This window comes from Metarhizium acridum, assembly GCF_019434415.1.
Source record: "Metarhizium acridum strain ARSEF 324 chromosome Unknown scaffold_320, whole genome shotgun sequence".
In the NCBI taxonomy this organism is placed as follows: domain Eukaryota; kingdom Fungi; phylum Ascomycota; class Sordariomycetes; order Hypocreales; family Clavicipitaceae; genus Metarhizium; species Metarhizium acridum.
The window spans coordinates 945,074-969,765 of record NW_027094027.1 but is presented as its reverse complement, the minus strand read 5'-3'; the positions used below and the strand labels follow the sequence as shown (position 1 = coordinate 969,765).

General features: G+C 31.1%; 4 protein-coding genes across 5 annotated transcripts; 2 read left to right on the top strand and 2 right to left on the bottom strand.

Annotated features, from left to right (window-relative positions):
- The first annotated feature begins 11,422 nt into the window (after positions 1 to 11,422).
- On the top strand, positions 11,423 to 13,625 carry DIM5_1 (Histone-lysine N-methyltransferase, H3 lysine-9 specific dim-5). The gene is made up of 3 exons (XM_066120622.1): positions 11,423 to 11,781; positions 11,907 to 12,426; positions 12,480 to 13,625. Exons 1-3 carry the CDS (start codon positions 11,737 to 11,739, stop codon positions 12,944 to 12,946), a joined length of 1,032 nt encoding a protein of 343 aa, XP_065974457.1. The 5' UTR covers positions 11,423 to 11,736; the 3' UTR covers positions 12,947 to 13,625.
- Positions 13,626 to 14,827: 1,202 nt separating this feature from the next.
- Positions 14,828 to 16,388, top strand: J3458_014550 (uncharacterized protein). Its single transcript, XM_066120621.1, has 2 exons — positions 14,828 to 15,084; positions 15,304 to 16,388. Exons 1-2 carry the CDS (start codon positions 14,978 to 14,980, stop codon positions 15,512 to 15,514), a joined length of 318 nt encoding a protein of 105 aa, XP_065974456.1. The 5' UTR covers positions 14,828 to 14,977; the 3' UTR covers positions 15,515 to 16,388.
- Positions 16,389 to 16,445: 57 nt separating this feature from the next.
- Positions 16,446 to 18,086, bottom strand: J3458_014549 (uncharacterized protein). Of its 2 annotated transcripts, XM_066120619.1 has the most exons (2): positions 17,860 to 18,086; positions 16,446 to 17,794 (listed from the first exon to the last, which is right to left on the bottom strand). In XM_066120619.1, exons 1-2 carry the CDS (start codon positions 17,967 to 17,969, stop codon positions 16,984 to 16,986), a joined length of 921 nt encoding a protein of 306 aa, XP_065974454.1. In that variant the 5' UTR covers positions 17,970 to 18,086; the 3' UTR covers positions 16,446 to 16,983. The 2 variants fall into 2 exon arrangements, with proteins under 2 accessions (XP_065974454.1, XP_065974455.1); XM_066120620.1 differs by having other exon boundaries at positions 16,940 to 18,080.
- A 1,134-nt stretch (positions 18,087 to 19,220) lies between these two features.
- Positions 19,221 to 21,612, bottom strand: LCB4_1 (sphinganine kinase lcb4). Its single transcript, XM_066120618.1, has 4 exons — positions 21,072 to 21,612; positions 20,966 to 21,016; positions 19,896 to 20,902; positions 19,221 to 19,835 (listed from the first exon to the last, which is right to left on the bottom strand). Exons 1-4 carry the CDS (start codon positions 21,211 to 21,213, stop codon positions 19,467 to 19,469), a joined length of 1,569 nt encoding a protein of 522 aa, XP_065974453.1. The 5' UTR covers positions 21,214 to 21,612; the 3' UTR covers positions 19,221 to 19,466.
- Between the last annotated feature and the right edge of the window lie 3,080 nt (positions 21,613 to 24,692).

Here is a 24,692-nt window from a genome sequence, read left to right as displayed (position 1 = left end):
ATAAGAAATATATTAAAGTTATAAATAATATATTTAAATACCTTAAAATTTTTCATATAAAATAATATTTTATACTTTCTTTTTATATATATTATTTCTTATATTATAATAGATTTTATATTTCTTACTTAACTTTTTTATTTTTAAATTTTATTATAAAAAAAGTTTTACTAAAAAAAGCTTATATAAGTATATTATATATTAAAATAAAGCTAAAAATCACGTAATTTTAAATCTTATAAAATTAACTTTATAGTATTATTAATAAGTAAGTTATTAAGCTTTAAATCTCTTATTTTAAAAAAGTAAATCTTAATTATTAGCTAAGATTTAACCTATTATAACTCACTTAATTTATAAGCTATATATATAAAAATTAGTGTATTATAAAGAGTTAAATTAGCTTTATTTAAAGATATTAATTATAACCTTATAAGTCTTATAATTAACGTTATATATATAATTAAAATTTCCCTTTATAATTATATATTACATTATAAATATAATTATAATGTAACTAAATTACACTAAAACTATAAAAACTACACTATACTATAAACTACACTAAAAAACTATATATAGTGTAGTTTTTTTGTTAATGCTTTATCTATTATACTAAGCTTTTATAGGTATTATAATATTCTAGTAATTATATATACATATATACCCCTTATTATTTATAATATTAATTCTCTTTAATTCTAGGTAATTTATACTAAGAAGTATATTTACCCTAAGTAATACTATAATTATAACCTCTCTTATAAAAGAGACTATTACTAGTTACCCGTTAATTATTATACCTATAAAGTTTAAATCTAATAACACGTATTTATTAATCTAATAAGCGTTAATTCTAATACTATAAACTATAACTAGTATTACCCTAATACGTATCTTTACACTTAGGTATCTTATTACTAGCTAAGCTAAGTTAACTAGTGTTTTTAAGTAACTAGTATTTATATAAACGTTATTTTAATTATTCAAGTAATTTAAGTCTAAATAAATCTAGAATTATAAATATATTTAAGTGTAAAAGGTAAAGCTTATACTAGTATTTACCTTAATTAATACTAATAATCGTATAATAGGTAATTTAAAGCTCGTATATTTCTATAATTTTACCGCTAATTTTAAAGAAAAGTAAATATTATTAATAGAGACTATAAACGCATAATAATTATTACATTAATTAAAGAGAGAAGTATAAGAGTTTATAAGTGTATTATTTAATTTAGTTAAGGTATTGTCTTTTAATACGAAATTTTTAGGCTAATAAGAAGTATTTATAAGTTACTTATTATTTAATTTAGTAAAGAAAACGTTTTTACGTAATTTATTATAAACGTTTTATAAATACCTATATAAAGTATTACCTAATAAAAATTCTTAGTAATACTTATAACACCTACGTATAAGAAGCGTTATTAACGCTATATATTAAGCGTTTTTAATATTATTTAATAGTAGTTTAAGCGCTTCACGTCAATTATTACTTAATACCCTTTAAGAGAAGTTTAAGTATAATAAATTATATAACGTATAGTAAATATTCGAATAATTTAAGGCCTATAACTTTTAGGGTTAAGTATAATACGCTTAAAGGTATTTCTTTAAATATTTATTATTAAGATAGCTGTAATTTAAGTAATTATTCTTTAATTACTAGTAATATTCTAGATAATTATATTAATCTTCTTCTTTATACCTATTAGCTGTATAATAAGCTTAATATAAGCCTTATTATTAATTACCTCTATTATACTATCCCTTATATCTAGGTAAACGTGCCTAAGCGTTTAAAGGTAATAGTAAACAACTATTATAAAATAGTAATAGTAATCTATTACCTTAATTCTTTAAATATTAAACGGGCTAGCTATTATACTACTACTATTAATAGCTACTATTATTTCCTTAAGACAGTTATTTGCTAAGGTTATTATTATATTTAGGGGCCTAATTATTCTATTATTCTTACCTATATACATTATATAAGCGTGCTACGTATAATAGACGATAAAATCCCATAAAATAGTAAATTAATTATACCTTTAAACGTTTTTAAATTAATTATTAATAAGATATTAATTAAATGAAACGTTCTTAAGCTAGTTAATAGAGAGTTACTGTAACGGTGGCTTAGGTTCTAAGGCATAGTAGGTTTGTTTCTTAGGAAGTAAGTTAGGTTAAATACTATAGAGTAGCTTTTAAGTAGTATTATAATAAGGCTATTAAGAGTATAACTCTTAATAGTAAGACTATTACTTAGATTAATTAATAAAGAACTAAACTATTTAACTATAGAAATACTTTCTCCTTAAGTATTCGTTTACCTTTTTATTATAGTCCTAGATTAATTAGCTTAACCATTAATCCCTTTAAACCTTAATTAACTAGCTTAAAGTTCAGTTAGTTTAATCCTCTTTAGTTAATGTGTTTAAATATTAACCTCTTTAATCGCCTCTTAGGTTACGTAGCTAGTCACGTGCCCTTACCTTCTTCTTATACCTATAAGCCGTACTTATCCTAGCTAGTACGGTCTCGTCCCGTGTCTTATATAGTATCGTTTATAATATTATACCTCTCCTTTATTAGTCTTATCCTTAAGGCTATTAAAATAGGCTAGCTTAAGTGTTATACGTTTTCTTTCTTCTATTATTATATGTTATTATATTAATTAATCGTATCTTAAAATAGCGGTTTAAAGCTTTATTTACTTCTTCTCTTTACTAGAATAACCTTCTTTTTACGATAATTAATAATTCGTTTTTATCCTTTATAAAGGCTTATACTCGCTACGCTTATCTGGGACTTCCCTAATATAAAGCCTCCGTTTTTAATTTAAGTTATTATGTAAAGTGTGTAGTAGATAAGTAAGGGAATTATAATATTACGAGGGTAACCCCTTAATAGCTTTATAGCATTACGAATTAATATTATAAGCTTAAGAGGGAGCTTAAAGAAGCTAAGAAGCGTGCCTTAGCTAAGAATTAAAAGGTCTTACGTTTATAAAAATAAAAGAAATTATAATTTAAGAAAATAATACGTGTGGTTACGCGTGGTATTAATAACGTTAAAGAGTTAGAACGTGTAAAACGTAAGAAAGCGAAATAGCTTTAAAAGACTATAAGGGTCCTTTTTACTCCTTCTAAGGATTTAAATCTTATTTTAGTTCGTTTCTTAAATGTTAAATTTAATATTAAGTTATTAAACGATGCTTAAAAGATTAATTGGAATGCGTTTCTTAGGAATAAAACTATTTAAGTAACGTTAAGTAATTCGTGAGATTTTTAGCTAGTTCTTAGGTGTTTTTAGAGTTTAAATATCCTTTTTATTTAATAAGATAATAACGATTCTTTATATCTTCCTATACTTTAAGTATCCATTTAACTTTATATTTATTAGTATCTTCTATTATAATATTTATAGCGATTATAAATTTATTTAATGCTTTCTCTAGTAGTAATATATAAAATATAGGATAAATTCTTATTCTATTTAGTAATAATAGTTTATAGTTAATATTCGAGATTTTTCGTTTAATAAGAAATAATTTAATCTTCTTTTAGTTAAGTTTATTACTAGGTCGTTTAGTTTTAATATTTTTACGAATAAGGTATACTTTATATCTCTCCTTTAGAATTAGCGCTAGTAATCTCTTTCTATTCGCGTAGTATTTTATTTAGTTCTATAAAAATATTTATTTCTATTATAAGTATTTCTGTATTTCTATTATAGTTACTATATGCATTATAGCTATTAGCGCGTTTATATTTTATGTTGCATATATTTTAATAATAGGGTTAAATCCGTAATTTACCCTAAATAGTAATATCTTTATATTATTAATCTTAAAGCTATTATAAGCCTATTATACTAATAATAGCTATTCTACCTAATTATTTTATTAGTAGTTAATATAGCTTTATAGATATTATTTAAGTATTTAGTTTAAGATTTCTATTTATCTATTTAATTATAGGTGGAATGCTATTAATAAGCTTTATTTAATCTTTATAGTTTCTATAAGGTATTTCTAAAAGTTTAAGGTAAATAATTTATCGTAATCTAATATAAGCTTTATTAGTAATTTATATTATATAATAACTATTTTAAAGAATATATACGCTAAGTCCTTAGTATTACTTAATTCCTTATATGGAATGTAATAGGCGTATTTTATAAGTTTATTTATAATAACTAGAATGCTATTATAAGCTACTCCTATTATAGGTTCTTTTAACTTTAGTAGTTTAACGATAAAGTCTATTATAATAGTTTACTATACTCTTTTAAGTAGTAATATTAGTTATAATTCTTCGTATAATGCGTGTTACGCTAATTTTACTTTATTATACGTATTGCATTTCTTAATAACTTCTTATACTATTTTTTTACTTTTTAAAAAGTTATACGATCTTCTTAGCCTACTAATTATTTTCCCTATACCTTAATATCCGTGTAATAGGTGCTCGTGTATTTCCTTAATAAGCTACTCTTAAAGTGTACTAGGAATATACTACCGTTTATTATATAAGAAGGTCTTACCTTTCTTAAATAAATGCGTTTTCGTTTCCTAATTATTCAGGTAATTATTATTCTTAATATATAATGTAATTTATTATATTTATATTTTATTTAGCTTAACTTACTAGGTTATATTAATTTCTCGGGTACCTAGCATAAGGTTCTTATTCTTAATAGCGCGTAATAAGGGTATATTACTTACTTACTCATCCGATTTTAAATTCTCTCTTTAGCTAAGCGCGTTTACTCTTCCGTTTTTAGATTCTTTATAATATATAATTTTAAAGTTATAATTTATAAGGGTTTTATACTATTTAATCTATCATTTATTTAAATTCTTTATAGTTAAGAACAATATAAGATTCTTATAGTTAATATAAACCTTAATTTAATGCTTTACTTTTATAAGATAGTGTCTCTATTCTTCAAAGCACTTAATAATAGCTATAAGTTCTTTATCGTAAATCCTATAGTTGAGTTTGGGTTCGTAGAGTTTCTTTAAGAAGAATATAATTAAGTATAATCTTCCTTAATTATCTTATTATTTAAGCTATTCGCCTAGTATAAAGTTTAAGGCGTTTGTTTTAAGCTTATAAGGTTTATCCTAATTAGGTACTTTTAATATAGGTTCTAATATAACTAAATCTTTTATCTTTTAGAATACTATAGCTTTTAGTTTATTCTATTAAAAGTTAACTTCTTTCTTTATTAGGTTTATAAGAGATTATAAAATATCTTTATATTCGCTTAAGAACTTACGGTAAAAGTTTACGAATACTATAAATCCTTTAACTTCTTTTAGATTCTTTAGTATAAGCTATTCCTTAATAGTTTTAATCTTATTTAGGCTTATTTGTATTTCTTTATATATAAGTATATACCCTAGAAAGTGTATAGTATTTTAATAGAACTAGTATTTTAAGGCTTTAACTAAGAGTTTATTATTCTATAGAGTTTATAGTACCTTATATACATATCGTTTATATTCCTTAAGGGTATTTAAGTAAATAAGGATATTATTAAGGTATATAACTATAAATACTTCTAGTTGTTTTCGTAAGATTATATTAATTATTCTTTAAAAGGTTACTAGTGCGTTAGTAAGCCTAAAAGGTATTACTAGATATTTATAGTATCCTCTACTAGTTTAAAATGCTATTATCCACTTATAATCTTCTTTTATTTATATAAGATTATAGGCTTCTTTTAAGTTAAGTGTAGTAAACTATTTAGCTTTTTTAACTTTATCTCTAATTTCTATTATAAGCGGTAATAGGTATTAATTCTTAATTATAATCTTATTTAAGTATTAGTAATTAATATATAGTTATAGTTTCTCGTTCTTCTTTAATACCTATAGGATTAGGTATTCTATTAGGGACTTTAATAATCGTATATATCCCTTTTATAACATATCCTTTAAATACTCCTTAAGCGCCTTATCTTACTTAGGGTTCTAAGAATAAATCTTATTAAACGTTAGTTTAATATTAGGCTAGAGTTTAATCTCGTAATCCTAGCGTGAATGCTTTAGTAGTCCTATTTTTAGCTCTCTATTAAATAGCTTATTATACTATAAGTATTCCTTAAAAATCTCCGTTATCTTAGCTTTAGGCTCTCTAGTAATTACGTATATTTCTAGAGGCCTATTATAGTCTAAATAAGGTGCCCTTTATAGGCTGCTTTTTACTTTGTAACTGTATCCTAGTAAATTCTATTAAAGTTAACTGGTTCTTTAATTAACTCGTGGATTGCTCGCTTGCAATTAGGGTATTCTTAATATAATATCGTGTTTTAAGATTACTATAATATCTAGTATAACTTGGTGTTTTATGCCTTATATATTAATAAGAAGCTACGTAATCTCTATGTTAACTACTTTATAGCTATACTTTACTATAATTCCTTTTATAATTATAAGTTAGTAAAGCTTATCTTTAAGTGTTTAAGGTAATTATAATTTATTAACGAGATTTAGCGAGATAAAATTTTCTTATGCTCTGCTATTAATTATTACCTAGATCTTTCTTCCTATTATAGTTATATTAACTATAAGGTGTATAGTACTACTAATATTTATAATATATAAAGACCTATTAGATCTCCGTTAAGAAATCGGTTTTAATTATAATAATAGCTGTTATTTCTTAAATTATTATTCCTCTTCTCTTATTATTATTTAGCGCGTATCTCTAAGCGCTATTATTAGCAATTATCTTCTAGCGTTTTATTAGAGCTTTCTTGGTAATTACTTAATCTACTATTTGTGTTAATCGAACTTAAATTAAGTGAGTTACTCGTAGTTATATAGTTTTCTTTCTTAGATTATAAGGGCGTAATTCGAATAGTATATACGTTATCCTTAGTATAGTATAATTTCTCGTTTAATATCTTTAAATTAGTTCGTTATAATTTTAGTTATATTATAAGGGTTATTCTCCTTCCCTTTTATTCTTATAAAAACTATTTATTACCTTACTTACTATTAAGGTGTATATAGTAATTATTATCGTAATAAAAGGTCTAATTAAGGAGTTTATATTTAATTTTAGGTTCGTCTTTCTTAGTTAAATAATTCTCTTCTTCTTAGATCTATTCTAGTAAAGGTTTACTTTTTAGTGAGGGTGTTTAGTGTTCCTAAAAGTTATTAGGTATTAGTTAGGTTTTAAATTTCTAATCTTTATTTAAACTAATATTATTTACTAACGTAAGGCTTTCTTTATTACTTATTATACTAAGATTTCGCGTAGGTAAGTTTTCTTAGTTTATAGTATAAAGCTTTTTACCTTTAGGAATTAGCTTTTATAGCTTCTTTAAGGCTTTATATTTATTTGTAAAGTGTCTAGTCTTACTATAATTATAATAAGTCTTCCCCTTTTCCTTATTCGTAGCGTTAAGTTCTATAAGTCTAGCGTGGTACCCGTATACTATTAATATTTAGCGTGGCTTACTACTATTAGGTTTATTAAACCTAGTATATAATTTAAATTTCCTATGACTTTTTTCGTAATGTTACTCGTATAAACGGTTATTTGCCTTAATAACTATTTTAATAAAGTCGTTAAATAACTTAGAACAATCTTCTTAATAAATATTATCCTTTACTTCTTCTTTAAGTCCTTAATAAAAGACTTCCATTTTAGGTTTAGTATTTTAGTTAAGTTTTACTATAATGCGTTTAAATTCCCTAGCGTAATAAGCTATAAATCTAATCTGCTTAAGTTAAGTAAGTTATTATATAGCTTTCTTATACTTATTAGAATTTCTAAATGTAACGAGAAGTTATTCTTTAAAGGTTTTATAATTAGAGAAGATATAGATAACTTTTACTTTAGCTTTAGCGCTATGCTTAAGATATACGTAGAGGGTTAGCTCCTACTATTCTATTACTTTTCTAGTTAAGAGGTTACTAATATAAAGAATCTGTAACTTAGGTATCGTATAGATTTTTTTATTAACTCGTAGGTAAGCTTAAGCTTATATGAGAAAGTTCCTTACATTACCCTTATAACTATTATATAGTTTAGGCTTAGGGAATTTTAATATATTATTATTATTAATAAAGGATATAGGTGTAAGATTTTAAACTACTATAAGTTTCTCTTCTTGTGCCTTAAGTTTCTTATAAAGATTATTCTATTAATTAAGAAGCTATTAATTCTACTTCTTAAGCTCGGTAATCTTATTATAAAAGTACTTTATTATCTCCTTAAAGTTAGTAGTCTTTTCGCTTAAAGTAAATATCTTAGAAGTTATTACTACTTAAAGTTTTAAGGTAACTTATTAAATAGAATTAATTAAAATGTAATAGTAGCTTAGGTTCTAAGGTATAATAGGTTTATTTCTTAGAAAGTAAGTTAAGTTAAATGCTATAAAGTAGCTTTTAAGTAGTATTATAATAAGGCCGTTAAGAGTATAACTCTTAATAGTAAGACTATTACTTAGATTAATTAATAGAGAATTAGACTATTTAACTATAGGAATACTTTCTTCTTAAGTATTTATTTACCTCTTTATTATAGTCCTAGATTAATTAGCTTAACTATTAATCCCTTTAAACCTTAATTAATTAGCTTAAAGTTTGATTAGTTTAATCCTTCTTAGTTAATATATTTAAACATTAACCTCTTTAATCGCCTCTTAGATCACGTGGCTAGTCACGTGCCTTTGCCTTCTTCTTATACCTACGGGCCATGCCTGTCCTAGCCGGTGCGGTCCCGTCCCGTGTCTTGTGCAGTGTCGTTCGTAACAGTTACCTCTTTATCTTTAATACTTAATAGAAACGCGTTTAACGTGGTATTATTTATTAGAGAGGGAATAAGCGCTTAAATTACACTCTTAAAAGATATATATATAGTATATAATTAAGCGACTAGGCTTTACTCGTATACCTTTATATCTTAAATAAGATTATAAATAAATGCTATAATATCCTTCCCTTTATAATAATTACGTAAGGTATAATAAGCATTTTTAAGCCTAATTAACGTAATTATTTATAGCTCTTTAAATCGTTTAATTAGTTTAGTATAAAGTAACTTAACGCTTATTAACTAAAGTAATAGTTAATTTACTAGTAATAGTAACCTTACGTGTTATATTAATACTAACCCTTATAGGTAAGTCGTTTAAACTTCTTAAATAGCTCTTTTACTTTAAGCGTTTATTAGGTAGAATAAATAATTTATAAAAGCGTAAATATATATATAGGTAATAGTATAAGCATTTAAAATAACTTTATTACCTATTAGATCCTTTAAATTTAAATTAAAGAAACTTATATTAGTTAAACGTAATTAGAGCATTAACAAAAAAACTACACTACATGTAGTTTTTTAGTGTAGTTTATAATATAATATAGTTTTTATAGTTTTAATATAATTTAATTACACTATAATTATATTTATAGTGTAATATATAGTTATAAAGGGAAATTTTAATTATATATATAACGTTAATTATAAGATTTATAAGGTTATAATTAATATCTTTAAATAAACCTAATTTAACTCTTTATAATACACTAGTTTTTATATATATAGCTTATAAATTAAGTGAGTTATAATAGGTTAAATCTTAGCTAAAAATTAAGATTTACTTTTTTAAAATAAGAGATTTAAAGCTTAATAACTTACTTATTAATAACACTATAAAGCTAATTTTATAAGATTTAAAATTACGTGATTTTTAGCTTTATTTTAATATATAATATGCTTATATAAGCTTTTTTTTAGTAAAACTTTTTTTATAATAAAATTTAAAAATAAAAAAGTTAAGTAAGAGATATAAAATCTATTATAATATAAGAAATAATATATATAAAAAGAAAGTATAAAATATTATTTTATATGAAAAATTTTAAGGTATTTAAATATATTATTTATAACTTTAATATATTTCTTATAACTTAAATATTTAATATTTTATACTTAAATTATAGGGTAATACTATAAATATTATTATTTTATAAGATATTTATATATAAATAATAGAATTTTTTAATTTTATTATATTTAATATATTTTACTTATAATAATAATATAAAAATAATATTAATTTACTTAATATAACTCCCTTATAATTCCCTTTTATTTTATTTTTATTAGTTTTTTAATCTCTATTTTTAGCTTATTTAAGCTAACTAATCCCTACTTATTAATACTAATATTAATAAGTAAATTTAGCTTTATTTTAGCTTATTAATTATATCAGCTAATAATAGCTTATATATTAATTAATACTATATATTACACTAATTTTTAAAATGTAATGTAATGTAGTAAAACTATACTATATTATACTATATTAAAACTCACTAAAAACTATAAAACTACACTACTTTTAATGCTCTGAACGTAATATAGTATTTATTAGCGCGAATAACGTTAACTCTAGTATTTACTATTATTTCTTATTTATAACACGTTAGGCCTCTAGTATAAGTTACATAGATTTTATTACGTTATAAATAGCGTTTAAAACGCCCTTTAATAATCGTAAATTTACTAGCTAATCTAGTATAATAAACGATAATAAGAGCTTTAAAGAAGTTAAATTAAGAGATAAATAAGCGTTTTTTAATACTAATAAAACCTAAAATAAAGAAGATAATATTAAGAATAATAGTAAATAAATCTCTTATGAAAATAGTAGGTATAATACTACCTCTTTCTTGTAATTCTCGCTTATTTATAAGGCTTCTTTTTAGCGTATTACTAAATTATATAATTGCTTAAGTTATCTTATTACTTAATTTACTAGGGTAACGTATTACGCTTAAATTTAAGTAAGAGCTAATAGTAGGGATTACCTTTACGCACTTTAAAGGGATTCTAGTATACTTAAAACAGCTAATTACGCGTAAATATTAAGCTATTTAAGCTATTACGTTTACTTATTATAAAACGTTTAAAATAAACGTTTACTCTTAGTTTAAGTAAAAGAGAAATTAAAATCTAAGACGCTTAAATAATTCCCGTGTAATTACGTAATTTAATTAATAATTAAAGTGTAATCGCTTAAAATTAAAGATATAAATACGTGGTTTATAGTAAGAAATTATACTAGACGTATAGTCTTAAGAATAAATTATAATAGTAAAGGTATTAAAGATATAAATAATAAATAAATAAATAAAAAAAAGACGCTTTTAGTTCTAATAAACTAATCTTAATCTTAGTATACGAATTTTCTTAGTAAACGTATAATTACTACTAGTTATAACGTGATATAATAATTTCTTGTTAAGCTAAGCTAATCGAGCCCTGTGGGCAACTAGATATATAGATCGTGCGTGTCACGTGACAGAGGAGCACCGAGTCCAGCCAGGCCGTGTACATGTACGCTGATGTAGGTATGCTAGCGCGACTCTACGAAACAGCAAGCACTCGTGAATATTAAAAGGCAATGGGACCAATTGAGTGTAGCGATCAGACATCAGCTAGTCGGGCTCGCAAGTGGCTGCAAAGTAATTGCCTACCTGGTACGCCTACTCCGTACTAGCAGGTACTTTACCCTGGTGGTGCAACGTTCGTGGAGGGTATCAATTGATCAATCAGGCAAACTGGCAAAGCATACTGAGCCCCCACAACTTGGACTTGGAAATGGAGAGGAGAGAGTGTGCTGTGGTCTGAAATTGCTTGTGGATTCAACCGCCGAAAACAAAGCACAGCCTATGCTCGTAAGCAAACATCACACCGCGCGATGGAAGATGCCACGAGGAGACACTTTTTCCACCATGGCCAAGATGTATGTTCGATGTCCCTGTTTATCGATTTCCCATTGTACGACTGAAAGGCAACCCACACCCGACGGGTGTGCCCTCCACAAACAAAGGTTTTCGGGGACTGATACTTGCGAAATCATCAAAACAGGGCAACGAAGATGAGAAGGAAGACTGTCACTGGTGCCAGCTGCGGTCTTTCCCAACACACAAAACGGCCCCCATCACCATAGTAAACGAAATAGACAGCCAAACTTTACCCCAAAATTTTCGCTTCATCAATGGCGTCGTACTTGGTGCTGGCGTCACAGCAGCCGACATCAGCTTCCGAAGCGGTTGCACCTGTGGTCAGGACGAAGACTGCCAATACTCGGGCTGTCTATGTCTCGCAGATCTCGACCGAGACGAAGCCAGTGACGATGCAGGTGATGACCATAATGGACTGGATCCGGCCACCAGAGCGTCACCATCACCAGCACGGAAGAAGGCATATGCCTACCATACACATGGAAACAAAGCAGGTCTATTACGATCAAAACTCCATTCGTCCAAGCTGCCACTCTATGAATGCCATCAGGGCTGTGCCTGCTCCCCAGATTGCCCAAACCGAGTAGTCGAGCGTGGTCGCACTGTGCCGCTTCAAATCTTTCGTACGCAAGATCGTGGATGGGGTAAGTTGAACCCATCCTGGGGGATAAATTGACTTGCTGACGGACACATGCAGGTGTACGGACTCAAGAATCAATCAAGAAGGGCCAATTTGTGGACCGTTACCTTGGCGAAGTCATCACCTCCGCCGAAGCTGATCGACGCCGAGATGCCTCTGTGGTTTATCACAGAAAAGATGTATACCTCTTCGCCCTGGACAAATTCACGGATCCTCAGTCGCTGGATGCCCGACTTAAGGGTCCTCCACTCGAAGTGGATGGGGAATTTATGTCGGGACCTACCCGATTCATAAACCACTCCTGCGATCCAAATATGCGAATTTTTGCCCGTGTTGGGGACCACGCAGACAAACATATACATGACTTGGCCCTCTTTGCTATAAAGGACATTCAAAAAGGCGAAGAGCTGACATTTGATTACGTGGATGGGGCGAGTGGAGATTTTGAAGAGCTAGAAGGCAAGATAGAAGATATGACGAAGTGTCTGTGTCGTAGCTCTAAATGCAGGAGATTTTTGTGGTAGAGACCTTGAATTCAACGGCATCCCTGACGTCTCAAGGCCAAGGCCAAAAATTATTGATTGCCTACTCCATCATGGTGGCCGGTTAATGTCAAATGGCAGGCTTTGCTTTAGGGCCGGGCTCCCACGTTGTAGCAGGCTAAATGGTACGGTCTCACGTGTTTACGAGGGCCTTGGAGAGACTGCACCTCTTGATTTGAGGCAGAAGGTACACAGTAGCTATTCCCTTCAAAGAAATAAACCCCTTAATTTTTAATCTCGCCCCCCGACCTATGGGCGCGACTGTGAAGGCAGAGAGACTGGCACAGACATGGAGGATACTCTCATCACCCCTGCATGTTTTTATGGCAGCCGAAAACACTCCCGGATTAACAGCGTACTGGCCTCGTTTCGACGTTTTGATTGCAGGACAGTGGGCATGATGCCCAGTTTCCCGAAAAGTCCTGTATACCGTCAAATCTGGAACATCCAATAACACTTTACGCAACATGCAGGTCCCTCTTTGGATACATTGTTGACTTGATCCTCCTGACAATCTGCAGGGTAGGCAAGAAGTGGCATGACACGGCACCATGGACGCAGTCTTCCTCGGAACATGGTGAGATCCTGTCCGTCCGAGGCTAAGATCCCAGGGCCAGGCCGAAATCAAAGCCGGGCCCAGCCGAGGGGCATTGCCTTTCCCACCTGGCGACAGGTGCAGAAGGCGGGTGAATTGCTCGGGGTGCGTTTAAATTTTACTTGGGGTGCGTTTTGCTCTACCATTAACTAAATTTAGCTAACCGGCCTACTATTACGCCTCTTAATATATTTTTAATATAAATGTATAATTATAATTAAATGTAAAAGTAATTAATTAAATATATGAATTTCTTAATAATATTATATTAAGTGAGCTTTAAATTACTTAAAAACGTAATTTTTAATGTATTTAATAAATATATATATATTTATAAGCTATTAATTTTTTAAGCTTTTTTTAAGCGTTATTTAAGCTTTGAAAAGATTATTTATTAAAGCTATAATATTAATTATAATAATAGTTATATTTAAGAAATAATTTCCTTAATTTTAAAAGAGCTTTATTCTTTAATTATTTCTTCTTACCTATTATTTTTATTATAATTTAATTATTATAATAATTAAGTTACTTATCTTATATAATATTAATTTTTAATAATAATATTAATTTTCACTTATATATAATCTCTTTAAATACTTAAAATAAGTAATCTTTAACTTTATTAGCTTATTTAAAGTCTTTTAATAAACTATTATTTTAGCTTAAAGATTAATGCTAAGTATCTTTATTAATTATAGCTTTTTAGTGTTAAGTATAACTACCGTACATTTATACTAAAAATATATTAAGGGGCGTAATAGCAGGCCGGTTAGCTAAATTTGGTTAGTGAACGCACCCCGAGTAAAATTTAAACGCACCCCAAGCAATTCATGAAGGCGGGGCCCCAGTGATGGCTCCGCCATCAGGTTGCCCGCTTGTGTTGACGGAACCACTCCAGAGGACAGGGATTTAAGGTGCCCGCGGATCCGATCCGAGTCAAATACTAGATAGGTCACGTCGACTTTTTGTGCCCGTTGTCGTCACTACCTAGGTAGTTATGTATGCACAGAAGATAATATACACAGTCACATATAGCTTCCTGCCTGCAATTATCATCCAGTCCCTGGGTTGTAAGATGTGTGTTGCGCAGGCTCGAAAGACTCGGTCGCGTCTGGCAACTGACGGAAGTACGGGGAAGATCCTGTGTCATCAATTGTGGAGGCGACGTAACAGTTCCGTGCATGAGTGCATGGTTTTGGAGACGTGGAGCGAAATAACAGCTGACCGTTTGCCTGCCCGGGGGACAGGGGGACGGGCACATTAAACCAGCGTTGCTTCACTTCCTTTGCACTCTCGCCCCAGCCATTATCACACCACTCGAACACAACACATGGAGACTGGTACACTTAAATACTAGAGATTGCATCGCCGCGTGCTGTGTTCTCTCGGACACGTCAACGTTTCGACCGCCCAGCATGACATACACAACAGCTCTATACAACAGGTTGTTTTCTACGTCTGCAAGGGTGCATCCGAGCATCCTCCCTCACCTGCGGCAGTCTCGCCGCCCCTCCTTTCGATGGTAAGTATCTGTCATTCAGTGGGGGAGGCCAAAAGTGGTTGACCGGATCAGGTATCTGGCCATCGCGCGCTGTGTTTTAAGGTGATGTGGTGTACCAGTGTATGCCTCGGCGATAGCAAATACATGTTTCATTAGTAGTGGAAAAGATGGCCACTCCGGGCCCCCCTTCAGCTATGCACAGTGCCACAGCTAATATACCTCTCATGCCCGCGCAAATAGGCTCAAAGCTGCTCTTGTTTTGTGCGGTGCAGGGTACATTGCCAAAGTTTACATAGGTCGCGTACGGGAACGTCGGATTGCGGATATTGTTGCAGCTGAGACAAAAGCTGCAGAACTGCAACGTCGAAACAATGCCCTTCTCGATGTATACGGGGACAGATCTAGCCTCGAGGAATTGGAAAAGGCTGTCCAATTTTACCAAAAGAAGTAACGCTGATGCAGCTCGCCAGCATCTTTCAGGTCTCGGATGCAGCATTCCACAACCGAAACTTTGACACATCAACATACCTAGTTTAATACAGGCCAACACAGACATCCCGGAACACTATGGATCTAGGATTGATGGGTGGGACGAGGTACATGCTAGCATGGAGTTTCTATGCCGGTAGAAAGAAGACCAAGTTAACAGAGACTGGAGGGGATGTCCACATGGACACCAAACTACCGAAACCAGGCAGTTCGGGTGTACGTTGTGGTGTAGTACTCGACAAGGCTCAACAACAATGCAAGTCAAAGTTGTGTCTGCATAGACGGATAGGTGGGCGATCGTTGAGGAGGACTCACGTGGGACATACTCTACATTAGAGTCCAGACATCTGGGCCGTGGCGTATTTGGAAACGAATCACGCATTAGCACCTGCGTTTTGGATTCCAGGACGAAACAAAGTTATGAGAATGTGAAATACTGTAACTAGTTGAAGCCTGAGATGAAAATAACCACAGACGAGACTTAGCGCGAGCAGGTATTTGGGGTTTTGGTACTTCTTGTAATCTGGGAAGTGCTGTTTCTCTCAATATTGTTGCAGTTTCTTGGTAAATCAATCTGCCTAATATTATTGAACCGCTACATATGTACTTTGCTCGGTAATCGCTCGCAACTTACGCTACGTCTATGCTTTGAACTTCGTAGAATGTCCAATCGATGCTCGCAATTTTTCATGGTTCTCGAGACCTTTATAAGTCCACCGTCCACTTTTCCCTAAGTTGACAAGATTATGGCTGCAAATCAATGTTGCATGTTATAACCTTCAGATGACAAGAGCTCCGCCAACAGGCTTAGTCTTCACCTATCCGTCTCCAATTCCGTAAATGAAATCCATTATTTCACAAACGAATTTGGAGTTTAATGCTTGTTGACCTGGGCCGGATGGAATTATACATTTACAAGTAAACCTCGAGCTCCCTGTAGCCCATGTCTACTACTCTCGAGCGCGTCAATAGTCTGGTTCAAAGACGCTCGCTCCTACCCTATCTGATCTGTCTTGAAGCCGCCAAAAGCCGCGACACCCAGTTTGTCATTTGCAGCCTGTCGGCTGGATATTATTAGATCGGAACTCCATACCCCGACTTTCTGGGTTTTGGAGGATCTGGGTGCTGCGAACCGGCGAAGTAATCGACCTGCGTTGAAACTTACGACAAGGGAGGACTGCGCTGGTCAAAGTCAACAAGCGGATATCTACATAACCCTGGGCATGCAAGCCCGCATGCGTATGTGGCAGAAGGAGACGAGCTGGTTTTATCAACCGGAGATGCGATACCTGCTGGACAGGTTTTGCGAGAAGCCTTGGGTTGTGCCGACCAATTCGACACTAAATATTTCCCAGGCATCCGAGCTTGACGTTATAGAAGCGAAAGAGCCCTGTATATTAAAGTAACCCAAGTTCTCCAAGCAAAACAGCTTCACCGAGCCCTGACTTTTCGAATGATGACTCTTTCTTTGTCCAGCTCCCACCCCACGCCATCATTTCTTGTCAAATCTTCCCACTTCGATGCTGTGACATCTTCTAGAAACTTGAAGTCCACAGAAAGGTATGTTCGCCCGAGACACTTGAGAGTATGTATTCTTACATCCCTTTCTGCCCACTCCATCAACCGAGCTTTATGGCCGTCCACATTTTTCTGGATACGCCTAAAAAGGACGTAATTGTCATGTATTATAGCCTGCAGGATTGCATTTACTTTCTCATCTTGCAGCTTGAATTGCTGGCGAATCGCAATAGCCTCCCCAAGCTGTCGTCTGCGACACGCTGTGTCCAGCACAAGATATCCAACTACCTCTTGAACTTCCAATGATGTAAGCGGGTGTCTGACATGAATTACATTCAAAAGGTGTAATATAGCAGCATGATATGATTCTGGCTGTTTCGCCAAGACAGACAAGCGTATACAGAATAAGTATGCTTGTGCCGAAAAATCATCGACACGGTTTGAAGCGACAATGCCTTCTCTGAGTTTTCGTAGAGCTGCCAGAATACCGGAGAGATCGTTGGCGCTTGACATATAATTGGGAGGAATGAAACGCGAAGCTCCAGCACTGCTATTAGGATATTGAGGGATTGGTATATGACTACCGGCAGCGGGCATCACATCGATATGAAGGGAAGATAAGCGGCGTAGAAGCTCGTCCCGTTGCCCCGCCTCGGAACAGAATGCCATGTATTTGTCCACAATATTGGTGTAGAAATTCTCTTGGGTTTTATAATCAAGCAATCTATACCCGGGGGTTAGCAGTAGCCGTACTCTCTTTCACACTGGGCTTCGTTTGCGAGGGCTCACCGAGCATCTCCTTTTGATGGTAATCCCATGCTCTGCAGAGGATCTTGTTCCACTGGCTTCAGCCGGCCCCAAGAACTTGACAAAGAGCTTTTGCTGCCCCGACCAGGCATGGTGAAACAAGTCGAATTGACACTATTATTGACGAATTGCCTAGCCGGATGTTGTTCCGCTAAATCGTCGCATGCGCATAAGCATACGAACTTGCTTTTAGCAGCATTGAGGGGAAGATTGAAGTGTGGGTGGAAGTGGAATTTAGAGCTTGGGAAAGCTGCCCCTCCACATGTCTGGTTTATCTTATCATTGATCGGCGAGAAATTGGAGCGCTAGCTTGGAATAATACATGTACACAAAAACAACAGAGACATGTTTCAGTCATTAATTGAAATTCAAGTTTCACTTGAGAACCATTCAAAATACACTCTTTGATCATTTGTGTTTCTGGAAACTGTACGCAGTGCAATATGCTTTTTAGCCAATGTTATGTCATAGATGATTAGTACCTATTATAATTAAAGCTCTTACAAATATAGTAAATACAAGTGTATTGTGTATTATATTTTATATTATATTATATTTTCATGTATTATATTTAAATACATTACATTACATTACTAAAATACCTATAAATGTATTATAAGTAAAAAAAACCCTTGTTTTTTTAAACTTAAAATTATAAGGCTAATTATAAGGGTTATAAGGGATAATTTTATATAATTAAAAAGAGCTAAATTAGCTCTTTAAAATACTTAACTTTTTACTATTATAAGTTATTATATTAAAAAGTTATAAGCAATTAAAAATTCGCCTTACTTTACTTACTTTTTATTTTAAGATATAACTTTAAAGCTTAATATCTCGCTTATTATCCACGTTTTAAGGTTAATTTTTCAAGATTTAAAATCCTATAGTTTTTAGCTTTATTTTAATATATTATATGCTTATATAAGCATTTATTTACAATATTAGATATTTTATAGCCTTATAATACATTTATAAATATTCTTATCTTATAATATATTATAATATAATATAATATAATATAGTATAGTAAAAAATATAAAAAATATAATACATTTAAAGCTCTAATTATAGTAAGGTAAAAATAACTTAAAATAAAAGTAAGAGAGTTTTTCTTTTTATAAAAAGGGTTTTTTTACTTGAATTACATGTAAAAGTACTAGAATAGCTTATAATAGCTCTAGGGTACCTAAAATAAATAAATAAATAATATATTAAATAAATTAATATTACTTATAAGTATAATATATTATTACTCTTAATATAATATAATAAAATATCTTAAAAGTATTTAATTATATAATTTATTTAATTTAATATTAATATTATTAGATTTTTAAAAGCTTTAAGAGTATCCCAGAGTTTTATAGCTGTCCCGGAATTTTGTGGTCAACTAAGTGGCTAGCCCACTTAGTTGTCAACGGGTATCAGCAATTAGACACACAAAGACATGGAACTGTTGTGCCCACCAATGTTTGCTTCTCATGGTATGGTACAATTGGGTATCAAAGCTCTTCCTCCACGACGCTCGACAAAATTCCCACCAAACATAATTTGTCACCAAGACACGTTGCTAATCGCAACTGTGCCTATGCGTGCATACGATCCGCTAGCGTCACTTTATTCCAATTCGCCGGGCCGGCTGCCTCGAATGTCCCTCTCTTGGAAATGACCCTTCCCAAGCCTTGATGTACCTCGGCCTGGAAAGGTTCGAACGGGATTCTCTCGCCATCAATACTAATATAACCATCTTTTTGGTTTCTGGGTATAATGCGGTACGCAGATATCTTTTTATACTGTACGTGCGGGTTGTCGAAAAATTTTCCAGACTCGACTGAATATAAGAGCTTGGTGGCCGTGATAGGAGAGAGGTCCCCATTAACTGTAACAAGGTCCATGCAGCCGTCGCTGGCCATTGCGGCAGAAAAGAAATTTGCATCCGGTGCCATGTAGGCCATCTGCACTGGAGTTAGTCACAAATTCTACGAAAGACAAAGATAGTAGCCGGACCAGCTTACATTTCCGCAGTAAAAGTTGCCAATTTTATCATACTGTACAAGTTCCCAATCATCTGGTAGTCGGTCTTGAACGGTGCCGTATTTGAGTTGCGGGAGACCTTTACTGCCGGCTTGTTCTATAGCAACAACATCTGGAGGGAGCTGTTTGGCGCCTGCACCATTGATATGCCGCTTATAGTGAGCCTTGATGTCGTTTTTCTCACCAACTTCAATTTTGACAGCTACATCACACGGGTAGCATCGGCGTCGAAATATTCTCATCAAAACACCGACCTCAAATCTTGAACCGCCCATCCAGCGAAGATGTTCAGTCCCGAGGTCACTCTCTGCAACGATCCCCAGAGACTGGGAGAGAAATGACAGGAAGCGACGATTGCCCTGCGTAATGGATACGAGATCGAGGGGGGTAGTGATACCCTTAATGATCGCCAACGCCGCAAACGATGGCCGGTATGAGCCATAGAGATTACAGGACATGGCGTTGCCTGACCCGCAAGGAATATGACTGACGGCAATCTTGGCCAAGGCACGGGCAGCGTCAGGACGCTTTGCCAGACCGTTAAAGATTTCATGAGGAGTGCCGTCACCAGAACATGCCATAATGGTATCGTATTTGTCAATGTCGACTTGTTCAGCGAGATCTGTGGCCTCTCCGCCCCGTTTCAATGTGACGACGTCCAGTTCCATGCGGGCAGCATCGAAAAGCGGCTTGACCTCGTTACTCCATTTGCGCAGAGCGCCCCCTGGGCCGGCATGGGGATTAATGAGCACATATGCTCTTTTACGAAGCTGAGAATCCCCATATGCCCGTTCAAGAACACGAGCCGTAAATTCTTCTGGCCGCAGGCTACCTAGGGATTCATTGTCTTTCGCAAGCGCAAATGTCCACCTCTCAAGTTTGACATGCGTTTTTGACGACTGTGCCGCATAGTCAATGAAGAGATTACCATTGGCGATTTCTATCCATATGACGTTATAAAGTGGCACCTGTCGCTTGCCAGAGGAATCTGCTGTTCATGTCAGCTGGCCATCTCACTCTCACTGGGCGAATATGCCTTGACGGCCCCAACCTGTTAGGATAGATCTGCAGACCGATCGAAGGCTGCTTTTGGGAATTGGTTCTATCAAATGTCAATACACTTGATACTGAAGAGTTGATTGATTTGAAGGTATTACCAAAAAGTGTAAGGAAGTTGGCGCTTGCAGGTAGAGACAAGGTCTTCTTTTCGTCCAGACTAATGTACAAGGCGTCCCCGATGAAAGGCGTATTTCCGTTCTCCATTACTGCTAGCCCGGGGGAAAGGGGTGGTATTTGCATGAGAGACGTAAAAGTACAGGCAAGGAAGCGTGCAAGGTGAGGCTGTAGCCGCGCCAGTGCCAGCACACCCTTGTGCCAAATTGACAGGCTAAGCAAGTTAATGAAATGAGGGATCGAAAGAGAGAAAAGAGAAGGAAAGAAAACGAGCGAAAAAGGACTCGCAATAACTTGACAGAATACAGTGTACAGGGCTGCGCGAAAAGGAGACGGATGCTCCGCAGAAAAATGAAGCTAGGAAGGATCAATTTGACGACCTCTGGTCGTACGCAGTCGGCTTTACCCTGCCGACAAGACCGACGGCCTACTACTGAAAGTACCTACTACGTACTTATAAGTAGGTACTTATACGTTTTCAAGTAACCAAGCAGCATTGATCTGGCCAACTGGTGACAATGTTTGATACCTACCTAGGTACCCGCGTTCCTTAGGGTAAAAATTTATCCCATCGGTTGTGTTAAGGCTGCAAGCAGGTCACTTGGACCCACATTAATCGACTGCAGCTAGGTACCTCAAGTGACCGCTAGTCGCGTTAAGGGTGTAATGTATGGGATGTAGCTCTTTATAATTAGAATGTTAACTAGTACTTTTATTATAGTGTAATTTAAGTATGAAATAAAGTACTATTTATTATCCGGTTTTTAACTGGATGAAAATCCCTACTAGTACGAGCTTGCAGCCTTATGTAACGGTGGCTTAGGTTTTAAGGTATAGTAGGTCTATTTCTTAGAAAGTAAGTTAGGTTAAATACTATAAAGTAGCTTTTAAGTAATATTATAATAAGGCTATTAAGAGTATAACTCTTAATAATAAAACTATTACTTAAATTAATTAATAAAGAATTAAACTATTTAACTATAGAAATACTTTCTTCTTAAGTATTTATTTATCTCTTTATTATAATTCTAGATTAATTAACTTAACTATTAATCCCTTTAAACCTTAATTAATTAGCTTAAGGTTTAATTAATTTAATTCTTCTTAATTAATATATTTAAATATTAACCTCTTTAATTACCTTTTAAGTTACGTAGCTAATTACGTGCCTTTACCTTCTTCTTATACTTATAGGTTATACTTATCTTAGCTAATATAGTCTCGTCTTGTATCTTATATAGTGTTATTTATAATATTATACCTTTCCTTTATTAGTTTTATTCTTAAGGCTATTAAAATAAGTTAACTTAAGTATTATACGTTTTCTTTCTTTTATTATTATATACTATTATATTAATTAATTATATCTTAAAATAGTAGTTTGAAGCTTTATTTACTTCTTCTCTTTATTAGAATAATCTTCTTTTTATAATAATCAATAATTTATCTTTATTCTTTATAAAGGCTTACACTTATTATACTTATATAAGACTTCTTTAATATAAAGCCTTTATTTTTAATTTAAGTTATTATATAAAGTATATAGTAGATAAGTAAAAGAATTATAATATTATAAGGGTAACCCTTTAATAGCTTTATAGTATTATAAATTAATATTATAAGCTTAAAAGAGAGCTTAAAAAAGCTAAGAAGCGTGCCTTAGCTAAGAATTAAAAGGTCTAATATTTATAAAAATAAAAGAAATTATAGTTTAAGAAAATAATACGTGTAATTACGCGTAATATTAATAACGTTAAAGAGTTAAAACGTATAAAATATAAGAAAGTAAAATAGCTTTAAAAGATTATAAGAGTTCTTTTTACTTCTTTTAAGAATTTAAATTCTATTTTAATTCGTTTCTTAAATATTAAATTTAATATTAAGTTATTAAATAATACTTAAAAGATTAATTAAAATACGTTTCTTAAAAATAAAACTATTTAAGTAACGTTAAGTAATTCGTAGGATTTTTAGCTAGTTTTTAGGTGTTTTTAGAGTTTAAATATCCCTTTTATTTAATAAGATAATAATAATTCTTTATATCTTTTTATACTTTAAGTATTCGTTTAACTTTATATTTATTAGTATCTTTTATTATAATATTTATAGTAATTATAGATTTATTTAATGCTTTCTTTAGTAATAATATATAAAATATAAAATAGATTCTTATTTTATTTAATAATAATAATTTATAGTTAATATTTAAGATTTTTTATTTAATAAGAAATAGTTTAATTTTCTTTTAGTTAAGTTTATTACTAGGTTACTTAATTTTAATATTTTTACGAATAAGATATACTTTATATCTCTTCTTTAAGATTAGCGCTAGTAATCTCTTTTTATTCACGTAATATTTTATTTAGTTCTATAAAAATATTTATTCTTATTATAAGTATTTTTATATTTTTATTATAATTACTATATACGTTATAATTACTAGCGCGTTTATATTTTATATTATATGTGTTTTAATAATAGGGTTAAATTTATAATTTACCCTAAATAATAATATCTTTATATTATTAATCTTAGAGCTATTATAAGCCTATTATACTAGTAATAGCTATTCTACCTAATTATTCTATTAGTAGTTAATATAGCTTTATAAATATTATTTAAGTATTTAGTTTAAGATTTTTATTTATTTATTTAATTATAAGTGGAATACTATTAATAAGCTTTATTTAATCTTTATAGTTTTTATAAGGTATTTCTAAAAGTTTAAGGTAAATAATTTATTATAATTTAATATAAGCTTTATTAATAATTTATATTATATAATAATTATTTTAAAGAATATATACGTTAAGTTCTTAGTATTACTTAATTTCTTATATAGAATATAATAGGTGTATTTTATAAGTTTATTTATAATAATTAAAATGCTATTATAAGCTACTTCTATTATAGGTTTTTTTAACTTTAATAGTTTAATAATAAAGTCTATTATAATAGTTTACTATACTCTTTTAAGTAGTAATATTAGTTATAATTCTTCATATAGTACGTGTTACGCTAATTTTACTTTATTACACGTGTTATATTTCTTAATAACTTCTTATATTATTTTTTTACTTTCTAAAAAGTTATATAATCTTTTTAGCCTACTAATTATTTTTCTTATACTCTAATATTTATGTAATAGGTACTCGTATATTTTCTTAATAAGCTTTTCTTAAAGTATACTAGAAATATATTATTATTTATTATATAAGAAGGTTTTACCTTTCTTAAATAAACGCGTTTTTATTTCTTAATTATTTAAATAGCTATTATTATTAATATATAATACGATCTAATATATTTATATTTTATTTAGCTTAACTTACTAGATTATATTAATTTCTTAAGTACTTAATATAAGGTTTTTATTCTTAATAACGCGTAATAAGGGTATATTACTTACTTACTTATTTAATTTTAAGTTCTTTTTTTAGCTAAGCGTATTTACTCTTTTATTTTTAAATTCTTTATAGTATATAATTTTAAAGTTATAATTTATAAGAGTTTTATACTATTTAATCTATTATTTATTTAAATTCTTTATAGTTAAAAATAATATAAGATTCTTATAATTAATATAAACCTTAATTTAATACTTT

Coding starts and splice junctions, on each gene's coding strand:
- DIM5_1 (XM_066120622.1), top strand. CDS start 11,737: ATGGAAGATGCCACGAGGAGACACTTTTTCCACCATGGCCAAGAT. Junction 11,782..11,906: donor TTTTCCACCATGGCCAAGAT/GTATGTTCGATG, acceptor TCATCAAAACAG/GGCAACGAAGATGAGAAGGA. Junction 12,427..12,479: donor TACGCAAGATCGTGGATGGG/GTAAGTTGAACC, acceptor GGACACATGCAG/GTGTACGGACTCAAGAATCA.
- J3458_014550 (XM_066120621.1), top strand. CDS start 14,978: ATGACATACACAACAGCTCTATACAACAGGTTGTTTTCTACGTCTGCA. Junction 15,085..15,303: donor CGCCGCCCCTCCTTTCGATG/GTAAGTATCTGT, acceptor CCGCGCAAATAG/GCTCAAAGCTGCTCTTGTTT.
- J3458_014549 (XM_066120619.1), bottom strand. CDS start 17,969: ATGCCTGGTCGGGGCAGCAAAAGCTCTTTGTCAAGTTCTTGGGGCCGG. Junction 17,795..17,859: donor CCATCAAAAGGAGATGCTCG/GTGAGCCCTCGC, acceptor CCCCGGGTATAG/ATTGCTTGATTATAAAACCC.
- LCB4_1 (XM_066120618.1), bottom strand. CDS start 21,213: ATGCAAATACCACCCCTTTCCCCCGGGCTAGCAGTAATGGAGAACGGA. Junction 20,903..20,965: donor CTGCAGATCTATCCTAACAG/GTTGGGGCCGTC, acceptor CATGAACAGCAG/ATTCCTCTGGCAAGCGACAG. Junction 19,836..19,895: donor GCAACTTTTACTGCGGAAAT/GTAAGCTGGTCC, acceptor ACTCCAGTGCAG/ATGGCCTACATGGCACCGGA.